Source organism: Myotis brandtii, unplaced genomic scaffold (genome assembly GCF_000412655.1).
Source record: "Myotis brandtii unplaced genomic scaffold, ASM41265v1 scaffold82, whole genome shotgun sequence".
Taxonomy (NCBI): Eukaryota; Metazoa; Chordata; class Mammalia; order Chiroptera; family Vespertilionidae; genus Myotis; species Myotis brandtii.
Genome location: NW_005371324.1, coordinates 413,288 through 433,059, shown reverse-complemented (window position 1 = coordinate 433,059; position 19,772 = coordinate 413,288). Strand labels below are relative to the sequence as shown.

At 40.0% G+C, this 19,772-nt stretch overlaps 1 protein-coding gene across 1 annotated transcript in view; it reads right to left on the bottom strand.

The window, feature by feature from the left end:
* Positions 1 to 19,766, bottom strand: part of LGR5 (leucine-rich repeat containing G protein-coupled receptor 5) — a 151,402-nt gene extending 131,636 nt beyond the window's left edge. The window contains exon 1 of the mRNA XM_014531688.1: positions 19,654 to 19,766. Within this exon, the coding sequence (XP_014387174.1) occupies positions 19,654 to 19,730 (77 nt within the window). The 5' untranslated portion in view covers positions 19,731 to 19,766. The remainder of the gene's footprint in view (positions 1 to 19,653) is intronic.
* Between the last annotated feature and the right edge of the window lie 6 nt (positions 19,767 to 19,772).

Sequence of the window (19,772 nt, the reverse complement as noted above, 5' to 3'; positions counted from 1 at the left end):
GGTAATCCTGTTTAGTTACATAGCTTTGTGGGTCTCAGAATTTACAATGGTTTGTGCAGCCCATGAAACTATCTTTAACTGGAGTTCCTCTTCTGTGTCAGTATCCTATTTTGAACTAACAATGCTCTCAGATGAGCCGAAAAGATGTATTTAACTCCCACCATTACAATTTCTGATCCTCTTTACTTTAGCTCTTTTGAAATAACATGAAAGCTTTGGCTTGCTAATTACTTTTATCCAGCCCATAGAAAAATTAGTTTATCTTCCTGATCAAAGCAAATTAGGCAGATCATGGCTGATTAGAATGCAACAGTAAAATCGCCATACTTTCTTTTCCATCCCCTTTCTCTCAGAAATAGGGCCTGTGTCAAATATGTAGGTATTTCCCACGGCCAGGCCGGACTCTGTATCCAACAGGGACTGTGGCTTGGACAATGGTTCTTACACAGACACTGAAGTTCTTTAGTTCAGTCATTGTGTTCGAAAAGAACTAGTAACCCCTTAGCTAGCATTTGATGAAACATCTAGATTTACATATTTCCTTAATTGCATTTTTGAATGTGGGTGAGATTTATCTGACCAGAGTTAAATGCCTCCTTTATTCCCCTACCCAAGGCAAAATTCAACTCCACGCTCTTTTTAAAAAAAAGTGAGGTAGGGGTGTATGGAATCTTACTCAGTTCCAATCTGAACAAATTTTAGGGTTTCAATAAGTGGGAGGGGGGAGTCCCATTACCAAGGACAGGAAAGATATACCTTTACCTTTCAAAGTGGAAATGTCAATTTCTAACGCTTTGGCTTAGTCAGCTCTTTCAAAAGGCTATTCTGATTTAAATAATGAATGCTATTCCTTGTTGCCAAATTCCCCAAGTCACTTGCTCAAATGCTCCAAAATTATTGTCCTTAGTAATTTCTTGCTAAAATTTCTGTTTAGTGACTGTAAAAACTTAAGATTTAGGTTTTATTTTCTTTATATTTACTATAAGTTAACAGTAAATCTTGTATTTAGCTCCATTTAAACCTCCCTCAGCAGCTGCCCATTTGAAAAATAAAATGGTTGCCTTCTTTCACTTCAGTGGACACAATACAAAACATCCATTGAGCGTTCCCTTTATTGCAGCTGCCAATGCCCAGCCGACTTTTAACAAACCAACCAAGCGGAATCACAATGCAGCTGCAACATTTTATGGTATTTCTGTTGGTTCTCTTTTGAGACTGAAGGTGTTAATTAGGAATCAAAGAACACAACCCTGCCAGCTTTCTTTCACAAACCATACTCTGGTCACTGCAGTTTTCAGAAGAAAAATAAATCTAATAAAGGGATAAAAATGTTGTTTGTCACACCAGTAAAGTGTACTTAAGACCCTTTGATCAAAAGCTTTTATGTCATCTTGTCAGATGGGCTGGAAATATTGTATTTTTCCCTTTTCTCTCCCTTCTTCATGCGGACTTCTCTGAATTCTGAATCTAACTTAAGACTAGAAGAAAAAGCACAAGCATAGTCATATGTAAGATTCTTTATAGGTGATAACTGGTCTCATTGAGTAGAATAATTTTTTTTGAGTAGAATAATTTTGCTTCTTAGAAAATTATTTACATTCAACAGACCGTTACATTATAGCTTCACATAAAACTGGGCTTCTTTTAGCATATATACGACATTCTAACCATAGGTTCTCATGCTTACACTTTACATATGCAGCTGCCAATACTCTATTTAGTGTAATGATTATTTATTACATAAATCTGTGTTTTAGAGGATCCTTTTTTAGATGCACAGAATTGAGTATTTTCATAAGCGTAAAATCACATACACACACACACAAACATCTATATATAATATTAATTTATCAACTAGTATGTCATTTTTGTATTGTTTTTTTATACCTCAAGTATCATGCATTCAAACTTAACAGCGTGAAGTCATTACCTTTAATCTTCAGTCAAAGTTAAAAGCTTAAAGTAAGTTTATGAAGTTAGCACTGCTGGGAATTAGTCAAGCCTGCTAGCTTTCTCAGCACGAGGTTTTGCTGCTAGATGCACAAATCATGCCAAAATCCATTAATCCTGCTCGAGAGAGGCAGAAAGAAGGTCTGCTTGTTGATTTAATGTTAATGAAATGAATGGGCTCCTGAGGCTACCTGCAGAGGCCCTCTAAACTGTTAAACAAATAAAGTCATTTTAAGTAATGCTCACTGCAGGAGAGTAAACAATGCTCCCAGATTGGCTGCACAAAATAGTGTGGGTGTGTAGATACCTCCTTTTTTGCTACACCTGCCCTGTTACAATACCCGCAAATGTCAAGCAGATAGATTGATAGAACGATAGAATTCGGAGGAACCTCAAAGCATGTGCTCACCGGTTATATACAGATGCAAAAGCTGAGGCAGGGAGGTTATGTGTCTTGCCAGAGATTCTATGGCTGGTTGGTGGGGTAGCTAGATCTAGCTTAGAGGTTCTCAAAACTTGACTGCACATTGAATTTGCCTTGAGGAGTGAAAACACCATTCAGATGCCTACATTCTTCCCCTAGAGACTTTTGATTCAGTTGGTTTGGTGTGTGATCAAGGCCTTGAGATGGTTAACATTAGGTTCCAGTTGGAGCTAATGTGCAGACAAGTTTGAGAACCATGGATCCAGACTTCTAGCACACCTCTCCTGTGAATGTTTCTCCCCCCCACCCCCACCCCACCTCACCATAGTGTTAATCCCTTCCTAGTTCCTAGGAGTGTGCCCATTGCCTTATCATCCTATGGTTAGTGTAGGTAGATGTATGTATTTTGAGGTTGTTTCCAAAATGAGTTTCCTTTTCTTCCATATGTAAATGCAGAGATGTGCCCGTGTGTGTGTGTGTGTGTGTGTGTGTGTGTGTGTGTGTAGACCACTTGAAGGACTGAACTCTACCCACTGGGTGAGCCAATCCCACACAGAGACAATAGAGAGTAGCCAGGCTGTGCCACACTTGACAGTTTGTCCTCTTGCCTCACTCTTTGTCTTGAAGTTCACCTTACCTGTGAGTCCTTCTTGACGCTTTCTAATTCTTTTCTTCTTTGCCACTGTCTTCTCTGTGCTGTCACTTTCCTCTTACCCCTTCTCCACCTGAAGAATTGGCTTTGCCTGAGAGAGGACCTTCTGACCCTTATTTGAAACCATTCAACTTTTGCTGCCTCTGGTCCTTCTTGGTTTAGTGGTTATTTAGGCTGCTTAATAAAGCTAGGCTGATAGACACCACTTTTCCAATCTGTGCTGCTGGATAACACGTAAGAGAGGGCTCCCTGAGAATTCTTCGGCTTTTTTTAGGGCTGTAAAATACATCAGCTTCCTACTTTAGTAATTCAGTGGGCACTTGAGAATTCCAGAATCATATTTTCACATGTAGTAAAACACAAAAGTGCTGCTACAGGGGATATTTCCCTTGTCCTTTTCAGACCTGCTCTCTTGATTTCATTGGTGATAGGTAGTACAGCTGGCCTCTGTTATAGAAGGTTGTGGAGGATTTGTGGAGAAGGTGACACAAGGCTCATCCACAGGATTAAAAGACTGTCCAGTCCAAGGATCACCCATCCATCTCTCCTCTCTGCTGGGGATCAGTGGGCCTAATTCCCAAGGTCTCTGCTCAAAAACAAGCCCAAGTAGTACTTTGACCCCCTATATAACTTTGAATCCCCTCGCCTCACAGATTTAAGTTACTGGTACCTATTATTCCTCAGGAAATAATTTTAACCTTGTTATTGTCACTGACTGCAAAGATTCTTTAGGTAATTGTGTTGAACCAACTGCTTCTTCTTCTTTTTAAAAATCACTTTTTATTTTTTCAGTTACAGCCAAGATACAATATTACATTAAAGGTGTATACCCAGTGATGAGACATTATACAACTTATTAAGTGATCATCCCAAAAAAGCTCATAGTATTGATACTACCATATTCTCCATGCTGTACTTTATACCCCCATGACTACACTATAACTACTAATTTGTACTTTTTAAAAAAATATATATTTTATTGATTTTCTACAGAGAGGAAGGGAGAGAGATAGAGAGTTAGAAACATCGATGAGAGAGAAACATCGATCAGCTGCCTCCTGCACATCTCCCACTGGGGATGTGCCTGCAACCCAGGTACATGCCCTTGACTGGAATCGAACCTGGGACCTTTCAGTCCGAAAGCTGACGCTCTATCCACTGAGCCAAACCGGTTTCGGCTAATTTGTACTTCTAAATCCTTTCCCCTTTTCACCCATCCACCTCCCATCTGGCAGTCATCAAAATATTCTCTGTATCTCTGAGTCTGTTTCTGTTCTGCTTTTTATTTTGATTTTTAGATTCAATTGTTGATAGATATATATTTATTGCCATTTTATTGTTCATGTTTTTTCCTCCTCCTCCTCCTCCTCCTCCTCCTTTTCCTCCTCCTCCTTCTTCTTCTTCTTCTTCTTCTTCTTCTTCTAGAAAACTCTTTAACCTTTCATATAAATCTGGTTTGGTGGTGATGAACTACTTTAGCTTTACCTTGTCTGGGAAGCTTTTTATCTGACCTTCAATTCTAAATCATAGCTTTGCTGGATAAAGTAATCTTGGTTGTAGGTTCTTGCTTCTTGTCATTCCCTTCTGGTCTGTAAAGTTTCTGTTGAGAAATCAGCTGACAGTCGTATGGGTACTCCCTTGTAGGTAACTGCTTTTCTCTCTTTGTCTTTAACCTTTGGAATTTTAATTATGATGTGTCTTAATGTGGGCCTTTTTGGGTTCATCTTGTTTGGGACTCTCTGTGCTTCTTAGACTTGTATGTCTATTTTTTTCACCAGGTAAGGGAAGTTTTCTGTTATTATTATTATTATTTAATCCTCACCTGAGGTTATTTTTTCATTGATTTTTAGAGAGAGTGGAGGGGAGAGGGAGAGATATGTAGAGAGAGAAATATCAATGTGAGAGAGACACATTGATGGTTGCCTCCTGCATGTATCCTGACTAGGGCCAGGAACCTGCAACTGAGGTATGTGCCCTTGACCAGAATGGAACCCAGGACCCTTCAGTCCACAGGTTGATGCTCTATCCACTGAGACAAACCAGCTAAGGCTGTCATTATTTTTTCAAATAGGTTTTTAATTTCTTGCTCCCTCTCTTCTCCTTCTGGCATCCCCATGATGTGAATCTTGGTATGCTTGAAGTTGCCCCAGAGGCTCTTTACACTATCTTCATATTTTTGGATTCCCTTTTCTGTTCTGATTTGGTGTTTTTTTCTTCTTTATCTTCCAAATTCTTGGCATCTTCTACTGTTGATCCCCTGTAAATTAGTCTTTATTTCAGTTAGTATATCCTTCATTTCTGATTGGTCTTTTTTTTTATGTTGTTGATGTTCTCATTAAGTTCCTTGAAGTTATCACTAAGTTCCTTGAAATTCTCATTAAGTTCCTTAAGTATCCTTATAATCATTGTTTTGAACTCTGTATCTGGTAGTTTTATTGCTTCCATTTCATTTAGTTCTTTGTCTAGAGATTTCTCTTATTCTTTCATTTGTGACATGTTTCTTTGTCTCTGTATTTTGGCTGCTTCCCAGTGTTTGTTTCTGTGTATTAAGTAGATCTACTATGTCTCCCAGACTTGGTAGAGTGGCCTTGTTGTGTAGGTTTCCTGTAGGGCTCAATGGCTCAGCCTCTCCAGTCATCTGAGCTGGGCACTCCAGGTGCGCCCCTGTGTGAGCTGTGTGCCCTGTCCTATTGTAGTTGAGCCCTGATTGATGTTGGCATCACTGGGAGGGATTGACCCTGGGCCAGTTGGTTGCAAGGATCAGCTGTGACTACAGTGGAAGAGCTTCTGTGCAAGAGCTGACCCTATGGAGCAGGACTTGCTTCAGTGAGGCTTTGGTGCTCTCCGAGTCTGCCCCTTGAATGTGTCACTTGTGCAAGTGGTAGGGTTATAAGTTGGTGTGGTCAAAGCTGACCACTGGGTGCACTAGCTCTGGGGCCTCCCAGGAGGTGCAAAGTTAACCTCTGTCTGTGCTCTGCCAGGGGCCACCCAACCTGAGCTACAAAGCAATCTGCAGATGGCTACTCCTTATGTTGATTGGAGGTGCCTAGGAGATGCGAAGCTGTGAACCAGGGTGGACTGCTGCTAGTGTTGGGCCTGAGGCCACATATTAAGAGGTATGGAGCATGCTGAGACCAGCTGCTGGCTATTTGAGATATTTTAGGAAAGTCTGAAGCATGAGTCAAGAGAGGTCAATTATATGGAAAAGCCACTGGGGATGGCTTGGATGAGCCTGCAAGTAGGTAGGGGCAGGATCTCAGGACAGGGAAAAAAGTGTGAGCTAGGTTGATGGAGATTCAGTATGGCTACTGACTATTGGCTCTGTGGTGGGGAGGGCTCAGCAAAGGAACACTGGCCTCTGCAAGCCCTTCTGTTTGGGAGAAAGCTGCCCCTCTAGCTCTTGCTCTGATTCCAGACAAGTTAGTTCATCCCCGAATGTCCCAGGTTCCTTTTAAGCTGCTGACCCAGAGCTGGAGCTCAGAGGGAGTGAGTCTGAGTAATTCTGTGTGTGGGCCCTTTAAGAGGAACTGCCTAGGATTCCCACAGCCTCTGTGTAACTCAGCCACAATCCCTGCTGGTTTTTACAGCCCAAAGTTATGGGGACTTCTCTTCCCAGCACTTGAACTCTGGGCTTGGGGCCTGGTGTGGGGCAGGGACCCCTTACTCCTCAGGGAAACCTCCACAGTCAAGATATCCCTCCTGATTTTAAACCACCACATGTGGGTGTAGGACCAGCTGGGTGTAGGACCAGAATCCATTCTGCGATTCTGCCCCCTGTCTCTGCCCCTCCTACCAGTCTCCATGTGCTTCTTATTTATTTCTCTAACTTACATTCAACTAGATTTCAGGTGGTTCTGAGTGATGGTTGTTCTGTATTTTTGTTGTAAATTGTGATGTGTCTGTGGGAGGCGATGTCGCCATCTTGAACTTCCCAAGTGCTTCTTTATCAAGGACAGCTAAAAGAAATTCCTCATGAAAATTCAACTCTTTTGAATGTATTTTCAGGTAGACATAGGCTTATTCTTTAAATCAATTTTTTTTTCTTTAGAGTAGAATTATTTTTTTTAGTTAATATCAAAAAATAACCAAATACATATTTTTTGTATTAAAAATTCTTTTTTTTCTGAATGTCTTTGGCTCTGAGAAAAGGTTGAAATTCCAATATTTTCTCAATCCCTCTAAATACATCATTTCTCTCTTGCTGCTATATGTAGCAAGTCAGCTGCTGAGATTGGAGCTTCTAAGAGCCCAAGAAGTTACCAGACTGAATATTTCCTCTATACTCAGGAAAAATAATAGAGATGGGTGGGATGAAAAATGGAAGAATAAAAACAATTTAAATCTAGGACCACAAATTGTGGGCTATTCATTAAATCGCGTCTGAGGAATGGACTCCTAACCCTGGGCCACCTACCCACAATCTGTGACAAAGCATTCACTCAGTAGTCAGCCACCCTGGAGGTCGGTGCAGTGTCTACGTGACATTATACACCCAGATGAAAATCTAAAACTTCTTTCAATACACAGAATCTTCTATCTATTTGATCCAAGGGTCAGAGATGAAAGAATATTTTTACTTAAACAGATGCTTGGTGATGCCCTACTCACTTGAATTTGCCCCTATTTGCTTCCCCTATTCTTTTGTCAAGTAGGCATCTCTCTGCTGTTCCCTAACTTGTTTTTAATGTTTAAAAATCTTGTTTCATGAAAACTATGTTTACACTTATAAAATTTCAGGGAAGTTAATTTAATATTTTGGGAAATAACAATAAAAGCCAACACTGTGTATTTGAAAAGTGTGGGTTTAGTGTTAAAGCAACTGTAACATCATCACCAAAACCACAATAGCACCTAGCAGTTATTGCTCCACATATGCGGCCCTGTGCAAAGTGCTTTATGTGCATTATCCTACCCATCAGCACAACCCAGTGAGGTCGGTGTCGTTATTGTTATTTTACAGATGAGAAAACAGAGGCACACAGTAACTGCCAAGATCTCTCAAGATCTTCTTGATCATTGTCAAGAAGGCTTCTTATCCTCAAAGTGGGATAGCGATAACTATTGTACTGTTTGTTATAAAGGTTAAGTGAGAAACTGACTAAAAGCACTATTTGAATTTTTTTTTGTCATGTGAGGTTACAAACAATACAGTCTGCCAAATTTAGACAGAAGGACCTCTTTATCACCACATTATAAGATTATATAAACAATTATATTAGCTCATCTGCTCTGTTACACATTTGGTGGCCAGAAAAAAGGCACCTTCTATCTTAGGACAAAGTGTGAGTTTTACACAGAGTTTAGGGAAACATAAGAGTGCCTCCTAGAGAGAGTAAATGGTGCTGATTCTCCCTCAAATGTGCCTTGACCATATCCTCTTTTGAAGTTTTGTACACATGTATGGGCACAGGGCATTTTAAAATGTAGATTTTGCTATTATTCAGGAGGCAACTGCTACTGTCAACTTTTTGCTCCAATGCCAGATACTCAAATGAATTCTAAAACTCTGTTACTTTTCTAGATGTTTCCAAACATCCTGTTGCTTTCATATGTTATATATGCTCATATCTAAGTCTGTGTCTGAATGTTACCTTGTCACCGTTTTTGACCAGTCGTAGATACAGATAAAGGGCACTTGGAATTGCCTAAAAATATATAGAGCAGAAAGGAACAATCAAACTTAGAGGGATAAATGATTTCCCAAATTTTTATTCATATTAGGTTAGCATGCCCTTAATGTAATGTAAATATTGTGACATTAATTTGACTAAATTTAGGTCTCATAAATGTCTCTTGTATGACCCCTTTCTCCTCTAGCACTGAGATTGCATAAGTTCAGACAATTTCACTTTTCCTTTGTGTAACTGTGAGTCTCCTGTCTCAGTTGGCATAGACCCCCAACACACACACACACTCCCTACCACCCTACTAGTTTGTCCAAGATGCAACTTTGGTCATGTCTCTTATATAGTCAATCCCTTAGTGGTTTCCTATGGCTTTCATAATACAATTTACCTCCTCAGTTTAACCCACAAAGCTAACTTCTCTTGCCTCATCCCCAGTTGCAAACTTTGCTGCCATTTCCCCCTTCTTAGCTCCCCAGGCTCTCCTCTCTCCAGCCATATCAAACTACCTCCTGCAATTTCCATGTTTCGTGCCTCCACGTATTCACATGTGTTGGTCTCTGCTTGAAATGCTTTTCTTCTTTTTCATTTTGCTGACTTCTATGAGTCTTTCTATATTCAATTCAAACATCACAGAACGCTTTCTGTGACTCACCATTTTAGAAAACTGTCTTCGCTGCGCCCATACCATGCTGAACTCACTTGTCACAGTCACACCATTCACCACACTTGATCATCATACTTAATTTACTCTGTTTCTACTACTGGACTATAATATATCCCTTGAGTGATCAATTTTCTTGGGCCAAAGAAGGAAGGAGTCTCCCTTGGATTTAGAACACAAAATCCTTGTGTATTCATCATGTCTTTCATTGTATTTTATGATGCTTTGCTATCTTGGGACCTTGCTGACCTAGGGGAGACTGCCCCTCCTAGGGTTAGCTAATTCCTAGAGATAGCAAGGACTCCTCTGCAAGCACACCTTTCATATGCAAACCAACCAGCCGAAGTCTACACTCCCAGGCACTTTCTTTATCAGGCTCTTGCAGGGCTCTTACACTCTAGGTCAACATTCCCTGTTCTAATCACCCCGGGACCAGGTATCAGACAACTTGAGACAGCCCTTACACCCCACAGCCTGCTATGATTCAAGCTAGCTGATTCTAAGCCTGCTTACCCTGTCCATTTCTTCCCATGGAGACCACAATAAAGGCTCTTGCCCCTGAGTTTCTCCCGTTCCTTCTGACTCCTGACCCCATGTGGCCCTGCAAACTGATGTATCCCCTACTCTTGAGAACTATATTCTGAGGAGTATCTACAGCTAAGGTAAAGGAGTTTCAAATGACTACATAATAGTCATTTGGGACCCGTCCATATTCACCCAACACTTCTCACAATTATAAGAGCCTGGGAAGTAAACTTTAATATGGAAGGCCAGCAGCTGGAAGGTGGAAGGTGGATACTTGCTGTCAGTTAATCATGCTGCTAAAACGTCTGAGATCTTCAAATGAGATATGCTTACACCCTGGGAGAATCTGGTTTAACTAGGATTTCCTTTTGCTACCCGAGCTTGAAGACTCAATGAAAAAAGATCTTGAACTTCCTCCTGTACTCTGTTGCCCTGAGCCCCAGAGAACAACAGCTGCTAGGGCACGGGGGCTGCGGTGAGTTAAGGTCTCCCACCACAAGGACAGTGATGTGGCTTCCCGGAGCTAAAATCAAAGACCCCAATTCCGGTGCACTTAGAGTTGATACTTTAATCCCAAAGATTCTTCTTTCTAAACTTACCTTCATCTTGTAGTTTGAAGCCCTGGGGAGAAAGTGTCTGAGATAAGAAAAATGCATCCTCCCAGTTCTCCTCTGATGCTATCTAGAAGCCTGGGATGAAGAAGGATTAAGAGGGACACAGGAGAAGTGAACCATCTGGGACTGGGTGCCCAGTGGAGATCTCAGTCTCTCAGTTCTGCCTGCACTGTTCCTTGGGTAGCCGATTCCCTTGGTTTGCTTTATCACCTCTCTTGCCATTCTTTTTTGGGGGGGCGGGGTAGAGGGGGTGATGATTAGGCTTTACTATTGGGCAGCTGGCACTATAACAATGATAGAGTAGAGCTATTGCCAAATGCAAGCATGTCTGCTAACGGTCCCGTCAAAACAGAAAGGATGAAGAGAAAATAAAGAGGAAGACTTCTTACCTCAGTCTTTACTAGAAGACTCCAAACTCATTCTATAGATTCATTGTGAAATAAATGATTATTGCAGAAGTCACAATATATGCACAAAATAGATGATTAAGGAATGTAACTCCTTTCATGGGAACTTTTATTTGATTTTTTTTATAACCAAATAATTCTCACTGCATATGCAAAAAGAGAAAGCTTATTTTTATGCTGATAGATTTAAAGACCATTGATTATGTAATAGAGTTTCTTCAAGTGCCTCATAAGAAAATTTATAACCTAAGAACTTCAAGTGCCATGTGGTGTTTTGTGTGTTGGACCAATAAACTCATTAAAATAACACTGGGTAAACCCAAACACAACACAATGAAAGTCTAACACAGCCCACATTAACCAACCCAGTTTAAAATATCTTTGTTATGTGCTAAGGTTAAAAATTCAGCAAATTCTTTATATTTTTTCCACTTGAGATCATGTGTGGTTTTCTACTTTCTTGAGAGCTACACTTTTGTGGCTTTTTGATCAAAGGAAGGTTATTTTTGCAAATAGATATCTTTTGTAGAAGTTCCTGTTCTACGTAATCAAGGTTTCAAGAAAAAAAAAGTACAAAAATATTTACTAATTTTTCAGTAAAACACAAAAATTCTTAGGTTCTTAGTGTAGACTTTGGGAAGGAAGGTATGCATGTAAGGTTAGCCATCAGTTGTGTGTGTGTGTGTGTGTGTATTAGTGAGGGAGTGAGAAAAAGAGGTAGAAAGAGGAAATAAAGGAATTTGGCTGCAAAATTGAGTAACAGTTTAAAACATTTGGCTTCCAGTTGTGAAAGATGAGCAATGCCGGAGGAAAGGCTAGGCTAACAAGGGACCACTTGAGGAAGCCGTCATCTCAGCTGGCAGGCTGAGGAGGAAGGTCAGCTCCGTGCACGCGTTCTCAGCTGGAGTGGGGCTCCCTTTGCCAGGACAATTGTCTTCCGCATTTCAGCTTCTGAACTGAACTGAAGGTGCCTTCACACAGCCAGCTCCGTCTCGCTCCTCAAAAGGGTTGGCTCTCCACTGTCAAGCCATGTCAATGTTATATATCATTTCCACCGAGCAAGTAGCACAAAAGAAGTAGCTTCCTATGGGGGTGTCAGGGTGTGTGTTAGTGTGTGTATGAATTCGCTTTCTTCCCCCTTGACCACCAGTCCTTCTTAGAAGATGGAACAAAACTCCTTCTGAAGGCAAGAAGGATAAAATGAATGTGAAAATAATGTGCATGTATTAAAAAGTGAGACACTTGAAAATTAAGGATTGCTGAACAATTTTAAATTATTATTGATAACAATAGAAAACAAGATTTGAGGGCATTGTTTTAAGAAATTTTAGAGATTATATTTCAATGTTTCCTAAATTTTCTAAACATTACTACTTACTTGATGAGGGGCTATTTATACTGAATATAATTTGTAATTAATTAGCCACCTATTTGTTTTTCATGGTAACTTTGTAATATAATAAATATTTAGCACATGTTAGGTTTATTTCAGTCAATGAATTGAAGGACTGAAAAAATTAAATGAATAGTTAAGAAAAGTTTCTTCTCTATCACTACCATAATCATTAAACTATGCATAAAGGTGAATACAAACTCAAATAACATTGGCCTGTTCAGAAAGTTCATGTCTCTCTGAATGGAGAAATAATTCCAAAGAATGCACCTACTTTACTTGACACATGGACCTGATCAAAGAAAAAAAGTTAGTTTTATTCTTTACTTGGAAGTTATCAGTCAATTGATCACTCTTCATAATACCCGGGCAGCTACCACAATTTATCTTTGGCTTGGAGACAAGAAAAAGTGAAAAGGTATTTACTAAATTTAAAATCTTTGGCCTTAAGCTATATAATTCTCCTTTTATTGAAAATTAAAAACCACATTTCCCAGAGCTTCATAAATTGTGTTCCTGAAAGGAAAAATGTGCTGAAATATTTCAGCACCAATTACATTTACTTTGAGGCATAACCATAAATTAGAAGGCTGGTTTTCTTATGTTTCTGGTAAGCTGGTCCTGAAGATAACTTCAAAGAAGTTAAAAAATATTTTGAGCAATGGAAATATCCTTGGGATATCCAAGTTAGGGATGAAAATAGTACCTGTATTATAAGGTTGTTATGGGATAGATGATCCAGTAAATGACTTAGCATAATGCCTGAAACTCAAGAAGAACAATATAAATGTCAGCTCTTATTATTATTGTGATTAAACTAATAAGGTACTTTAGATATGTAAATTCTGGTGTATTTGTTAAAATAAACAACTCATTGCATCCTTTAAGCTGAACACAATTTAATTGTAGTTCAAATGGCGCTGGGCCATAATTGTGGGACCCCAGCAGCCTTGAGTTGTTCTGTTACTTTGCAGATAAGTAGTCCTTTATTTTTCTCTGACCTCTTTTAGCCACTGGTATTTCAGCAGCCAGTTCAGCCAATTCTATTCAGTTCGGCATTACAAATATTTATTAAATATCCCTTAAATGTCAGACACTGATGTGGGCACTGGGATAGAAAGTGGAAATTTCCTCCTGCAGAAGAGCTCACAGTCTAGGGAGGAGGATAAACCCCGAAGGAAAGAGAGCCCATCATCACAGCCTGGAGTGTTATTCCATCTGACTTTAAGGAAGATGATTTTGTGGACATGGGTTGGCACCTTCACATGCTCTCAAAGTAAATTTCAGCTTCTCCAATCCCAGATTTAAGCACTGAGAATAGGGTTAATAGATGAGGGTATGACGATGGACTCCTGCTTATGGAGCCTTTTTTAAATTAGTAATGCTAACACCCTACTAAACAGTCTTCTAGCATTATCACAAGGTAACTTGAAAGCAAATGACTAATGTTCTACCTGCCAGTTTCAAATAAGGCATATCCATTGGGCTCAATGTAACAAAACAAAACAAAAATTTATCTGGGGGAGGTAGGAGAAAATGCCAGGGATTTCAAGAATGGGCCTGCTTCCTACCATGTAACCTATTGGAGAACAAAACTAATTTTGAATTATGAAGATTTCTATGAAATATTCTGTTTTATAGCCTGTGAAATGTTTCCTTTTCCCATAGATAATGAATTCCACAGGTGAAATTGAGCATGTGGTTGTTATCTATAATGACTGAATAAAAATGTGGATAAAAGCTGACAGATCTGGGAATAAGAGTTCTAGTTGGTTTGAATTCATAAGCAGATTTAACAAATAAAATTTTACTAAAGTACAGCAAAAATAGCAACAGGACTAGATAATCAGCTTTCTTTCTTTGGTAGGTAATATATCAGTTGTGGCTGTAATGATATATCTCTCTACTACAAGGTTCTATAAAGAAAAACATTACAACAGGAGTGAGGAGATTGAATCTCAAAGAAAGGAATTTGCCTTCTCAAGAAAAATTCAATTTACCAGAAATATCCATTTGTGGGGTGTTTCCAAGTAAAAGTACCATTTAGCATTATTCTAAATTTATATAAATAACCAAACCAAACCAAAAAAAATTTCAAAAAATTGCTCAATAGAGTTCACTATTGTTTTTTCTTTCCTTTTTAAAAAATTGATGAGAGAGAGAGAGAGAGAGAGAGAGAGAGAGAGAGAAATAGATTTAAGAGAGAAATATTGATAGGTTGTCTCCCATACACTCTCTGACCGGGGAACAAACCCAAGACCTAAGTATATGTGTTGACCAGGCTGGAATCAAATCCACAAGCTTCTGGTGTACAGGAGGATGCTCCAACTAACTGAGCCACCTGGCCAGGACCACTGCTGTTTTTCATTTCTATCTATGGCATATGATCTGGATTAATGGGAAACATACTTAAACTTATGGCTAAAATGACTTAAATGTATGAATTTAATAGAAGAAATATAAACATGCTTTATTAAAGTAGGTAGATATTAGGTATCAGTTATAAAAGCATAAAGATTCTGCAATGTCTTTAATTTTTAAATGATAGGTTTATTGGATTAATTGCTTATTTGCTTATCATTCCTATGCTTTTGACAGCTATATGTTTTATTTTTTAAAATATATTTTTATTGATTTCAGAGAGGAAGGGAGAGGGAGAGAGAAACATTAATGATGAGAGAGAATCATTGATGGGCTGCCTTCTTCATGCCCCCTACTGGGGATAGAGCATGCAACCGGGGCATGTGCCCTGACTGGGAATTGAATTGTGACCTCCTGGTTCATAGGTTGATGCTCAACCACTGAACCACACCAGCCAGGTGACAGCTATCTGTCTTAGAAATAAAAAACAATCAAATAATTCTAACTAATAAAACTTAACCATGACAAATCACAGACCAGTTTTGTGTTTCTGAACTTCTTTAAATACATCCAAGCGGGAATGGTTCCATTATTTAAAAAATAGCTTTATTTAACCTACAAAGGTTATTTTTTTTATCCCAATCTTGTTTTTATTAATTTAAATTTTTAAATTAAATTAAAATTTTTTCTCTTTTTATTCCAATCTTCTAACTCATTTGTGATGGCTACCTGTTGTTGCTTACCAGAACTCCTTTACTTTGAAGACAATGAATAAGAAGGAAAAAGATTGGCGATCATGTTTAACTGTATCTAAAAATTCATTCTTGTCACACAAACTCTGTCATGCATATAATGAACATATTCAGTAAAATATTTATTTTAAATCTGCACTAAAAATTGTTTGACTCAGAGCCACTACTTTAAAAAAAAAATCACTCAGACTACTTTCGTCAATTAGTTTCAATAATTGCTTCCATAATGATAACTCAATAATAATAATAATAATAATAATAATAACCTTGGGAATTCTGGAGTAAAGGAAAGAACTTGATTAAAATGCAGAAAAGTCACTGGCATCATTATATTTTAAATTAATTTTAAAAGTATGTTGTAGAGCAAACTATAATTTTGGAATTGATGTAAATTTTAAGACTGTTATAACAGTTAAGGCTTCTGTAACCATTACTAAAGGACAAACATTTTCCTTTATTTAATATACTTTTCTTTCTTGAAGGAAGGCAGAAATATAGAAAACCATTTTAAAGATTAAAAAATGTTTTTAAATATTGAAACTGCATTTTAAATACTTAAAACACATGTATGACACCAGGGCTGTACTTAATTTAACTAACTGAGGTTTTTGATAGGTTCTTATTAATACCAATTTTACTAATTACATGTAAAATTAAATTTTGTTCCAAAGCTACATATGGAAAATTAACCAAACTACATACATTAAATTAAAAAACAAATCTTTCTTTGGTTCCTTTGGTTCATGTGACATACATTTTTATGGATGAAATGTTCATGTCCTTCAGCAACAGCAAGAAAAAAACTCTGTTCTCATTTAAAGATAAAATGGCTGTTGTAGATCAAGAAAAGTGTATTTGCTATATTAGGATGTTTATTAGAATTTAGTTTTCTACTTGGATGCCACATTAACTGTATGAAAGACATATCAAAGTAGGATAGAGGAGCTTATTTTCAAGAGCTTATTTGAATGTATTTTCAAAATGTTCACATTTTGTACATTAAGACAACTCACCTATATTGAGATTATAAGCTAGAACTACTTTATTTCTGATAAATCATGACTGGTAAATTGAGATGCATTTAACATTGTCAACAATTATTGTTTACTTTAATGTCTCAACCTTGGTGGTTTCCTTATTTTCTGCTGAGTCAGGTTTATTAGCCCCTTTTATAAAATCAGAGCCCATAGCCACCGAGGAGAGAGAGAGAGAGAGAGAGAGAGAGAGAGAGAGAAAGAGAGAGAGAGAGAGAGAGAGAGAAGGAGAGAGAGAGAGAGAGAGAGAGAGAGAGAGGGGGAGAGAGAGAGAAGGAGAGAGAGAGTGTTAGTTTCCACCATGTTCTGTGGTCCAACTACAGATCTACTGTGCAATGCAGTTCAGAAAGAGAAGAGAGTTACTATTAATGTTGGCTGAAGATTTAGCTTTTCTGGGGAAGAAAGAAAGGCTATAAAAATGCACTTAAAGAGCTCTAGCTTCTTATGAAGAGAGTTAGGAAACTTTCTTCACCTAGGAGTCTGACTAGTCAGCTCTCAGATTGTGGTAAAATCTATTTGCCAAATGTGTGCAGCTGGAACTTGCCATCATTAATCTGTTTGAAGAAAATGAAATGCTTGTTCTTTTGTGGAGAAGGGAGGAAGATTAAGAGATAACATTTTGACTCAAATAAATGGTGATAACCTACTACAAACAAAAAAAGACAGTAAAGTCTGGCCTTTTACCCAGGAGTCTTTACACACTGCAACTTTCTCATCAAAGCTTAATTACCGCCAGGCCCCAGTGGCATGGGGCTGTAACTTACTGTTTCCTTTCAAAGCAAAGACAGTTATTTCTTTAAACAAGAAAAACAGTAAGATACATGCTTGTTTATTTGAATATGAGTAAATAAAAATTCTTTTAGGTTATGAGTGCATAAGGGAAGGTAGAAATGTTTAGGTAATTCTAGGTGTAACCAATAGAGGGCGCCATTTACCCTGAATGTCTGCACAGATTTCCCATGGTTGTAAAAAACAAAAATACCAAGACCCCCCAAACCTTCTACCCAGGAGGGAAGGGCATCCCATGGGCCTTGGCACCTTGTTTTCTATAGGAGAGCAAATTCTAAAATCGAGTATTAAGAAGAAAATCAGTTTGGTTATTTACTTCAGGACTGATTTCTACATTGTGCACGCATGGTCCCTGAAATGTTAACCATTAGAAGCAAGTATTTAACATTCACCATAACACTTTCACAGACACTCCGAGTTTAAGAACATTTCCCCTTAGGCCGAGCTACAGGCTGTCATCACCAAGTGTGAGAAGATGACAATTTCCTAACGGTGTCTTAACTCCAAGGAGTTGTCTGTAACGATAGGTGGCGAACAGTGGCAGTAAGACCTCCTGAGCACGTGGAGGATGCAGTGAAATGCATCTGCAGTATGTGGGAAACGCTTTGAGGCAACACTTCATGCCAAATTTTAGCAACAGAAGCCTAACAAATGTTCCTTCTTTCAAGCGGGAAGAAAGCATCCTGACACTATTCATGATTTTATTTTCTGTATTCTTAAACATGTTTTACATGAGTGTATGGTTTCAATAGCTAAGCGTTTGGGGGGATTGCACACTTCTCTTGCAGATAGTCAATTTCTTCGGGGTGATGGCAAAGAACAGTCCTGTGTTCTTACGTGAAATTGCCGCTTTGCTCTCAGAAATCCACTATGCAGAGAACACATGATTCTTGAAACACGGAGTTTCGCAGTTAAAGCAGAGAGATTGGGGATGAGCATTTCACTCTGTAGCACAGACAGCTGTTTGGGGGAGGGAATGTGAATTCTCTGAGAATGGTCACTTAGGAGAGATTTCTATCATTGTGAAAACATCACTGCCACAGGCAATGAGTGCCATTGAAGGGAAGCCTGGTGGGGAAATAGATAATTGTATAATCCTTTTGGGTAAAGAAGTTAAAACAGTTTTATGGCAGATGAGGAGGGGATCGCCATCTACTAATATCAAAATCTAGCAGGATGGTCCATTTCTTTAAATGCAAATTAAACAAGTAAAAAAAATGTATTTTTCTTCCCTCCAGAAAAACAGTCTGTCTCCAGAAAAAGAATCACTATTTCGTGGAAGGCGTTGTGCAAGCCTTTTCATGCTTCTTCCCTCCAGAAAACAACTAAAATGAGGAAAGAATGAGTTCACAAACATCCCAACTAGCTCCTGCCAAGGTACATGAGAGAAGCCGAAACTAACATTGCGTGGGCTTGGGGTGGGCTCCACTCAAAGCCTAAATGTGTCACCTTGTCGTCAGCAGAGTAGCCTCGACCCCTGTCTCTCAGCCCCAAGGCACCGAGCCCCAGCGTCTCCTTAGGGGGAGGGAGAGCGGTGGCCTTGGTCTCTCCTGATCCGCCCCAACCACCCAACCACCTGTTACCCTCCGGGCCTGGGTTTTCCAGAGACGAGATTATGAAATGTACCGCTGCCTCATCTCCGCGGAATGGGCTTCAGGGGTTGTGTTTGGGGACAGAAGGGGTGTGAGGATCTGCAAGGGATGGCGGAGAATTCCAGGTCTCCTCTCGCGTGTCCGCGCCGCTGTTTACCCGCCCCGCCGCCATCAGCCCACTTCCCTTCCCCTCCCGGGAGGAGGAGATGGTTAAAGATTACACCGTGGCGGCCGGCACTTCAAAGGGCGGCTCGGGCAGCCAAAGGTAAAGATAACGTTCTGGCAGCTCTAATCGGGTCTGTGGTTGCCACATTTTAATCACTTCATAAAAAAAAAAAAAGATAAAAGAAAGAAAGAAAAATGTTACATTACGCGACCGTGCAAGGGATGCAGAGTAAGTTCCTTCAGAGCTGGGCTAGCTGGCGGTTTCCTTTGGGGGAACTTTTTGCAGCCCATCTCTCCGTGGAGCGTGACCAGACACCAAGGGGAGGGGAGGGGAGGAGAGGCTGGGGCAGGGACCCACCGGGCAGCCCGCCCTTGGGTTCCAGGCTCAGCGGCACAAATGCCCACACTGCAGGCAAATGCCTACACTCGGAGCAATTCGCTCTGCCACTTCCCTAGGGCTGGACCGGGAGGCTGCGGCGCACCAGCGCGTTCCCGGGATTGCGCCCGAGTCGCTTCTCCGGGGCCCAGAAAGTGCGGTCGTCCTCCCGGCGGAGACACGTGCGTTTCCCCGGGGCCCCAGACGCCCTGAGCAAACTCGCCCGCCCCTCCGGAGCCGGCGGGAGCCGAGGAGCCCCCCACCTGGTTTTCAGGTAGCCTCCCTGCCCCTCGTGTCCCCCCATCTCGGAGTGGAGTGGGGGCGCACTTACAGGTAGGAGGTGAAGACGCTGAGGTTGGCGGGCAGCTCCGAGAGCCCCAGGTCCGAGCAGTCCACCCTGAGCAGCATCCTGCCGTCGGGCTCGCACTGACAGTGCGCGGGGCACCCCCG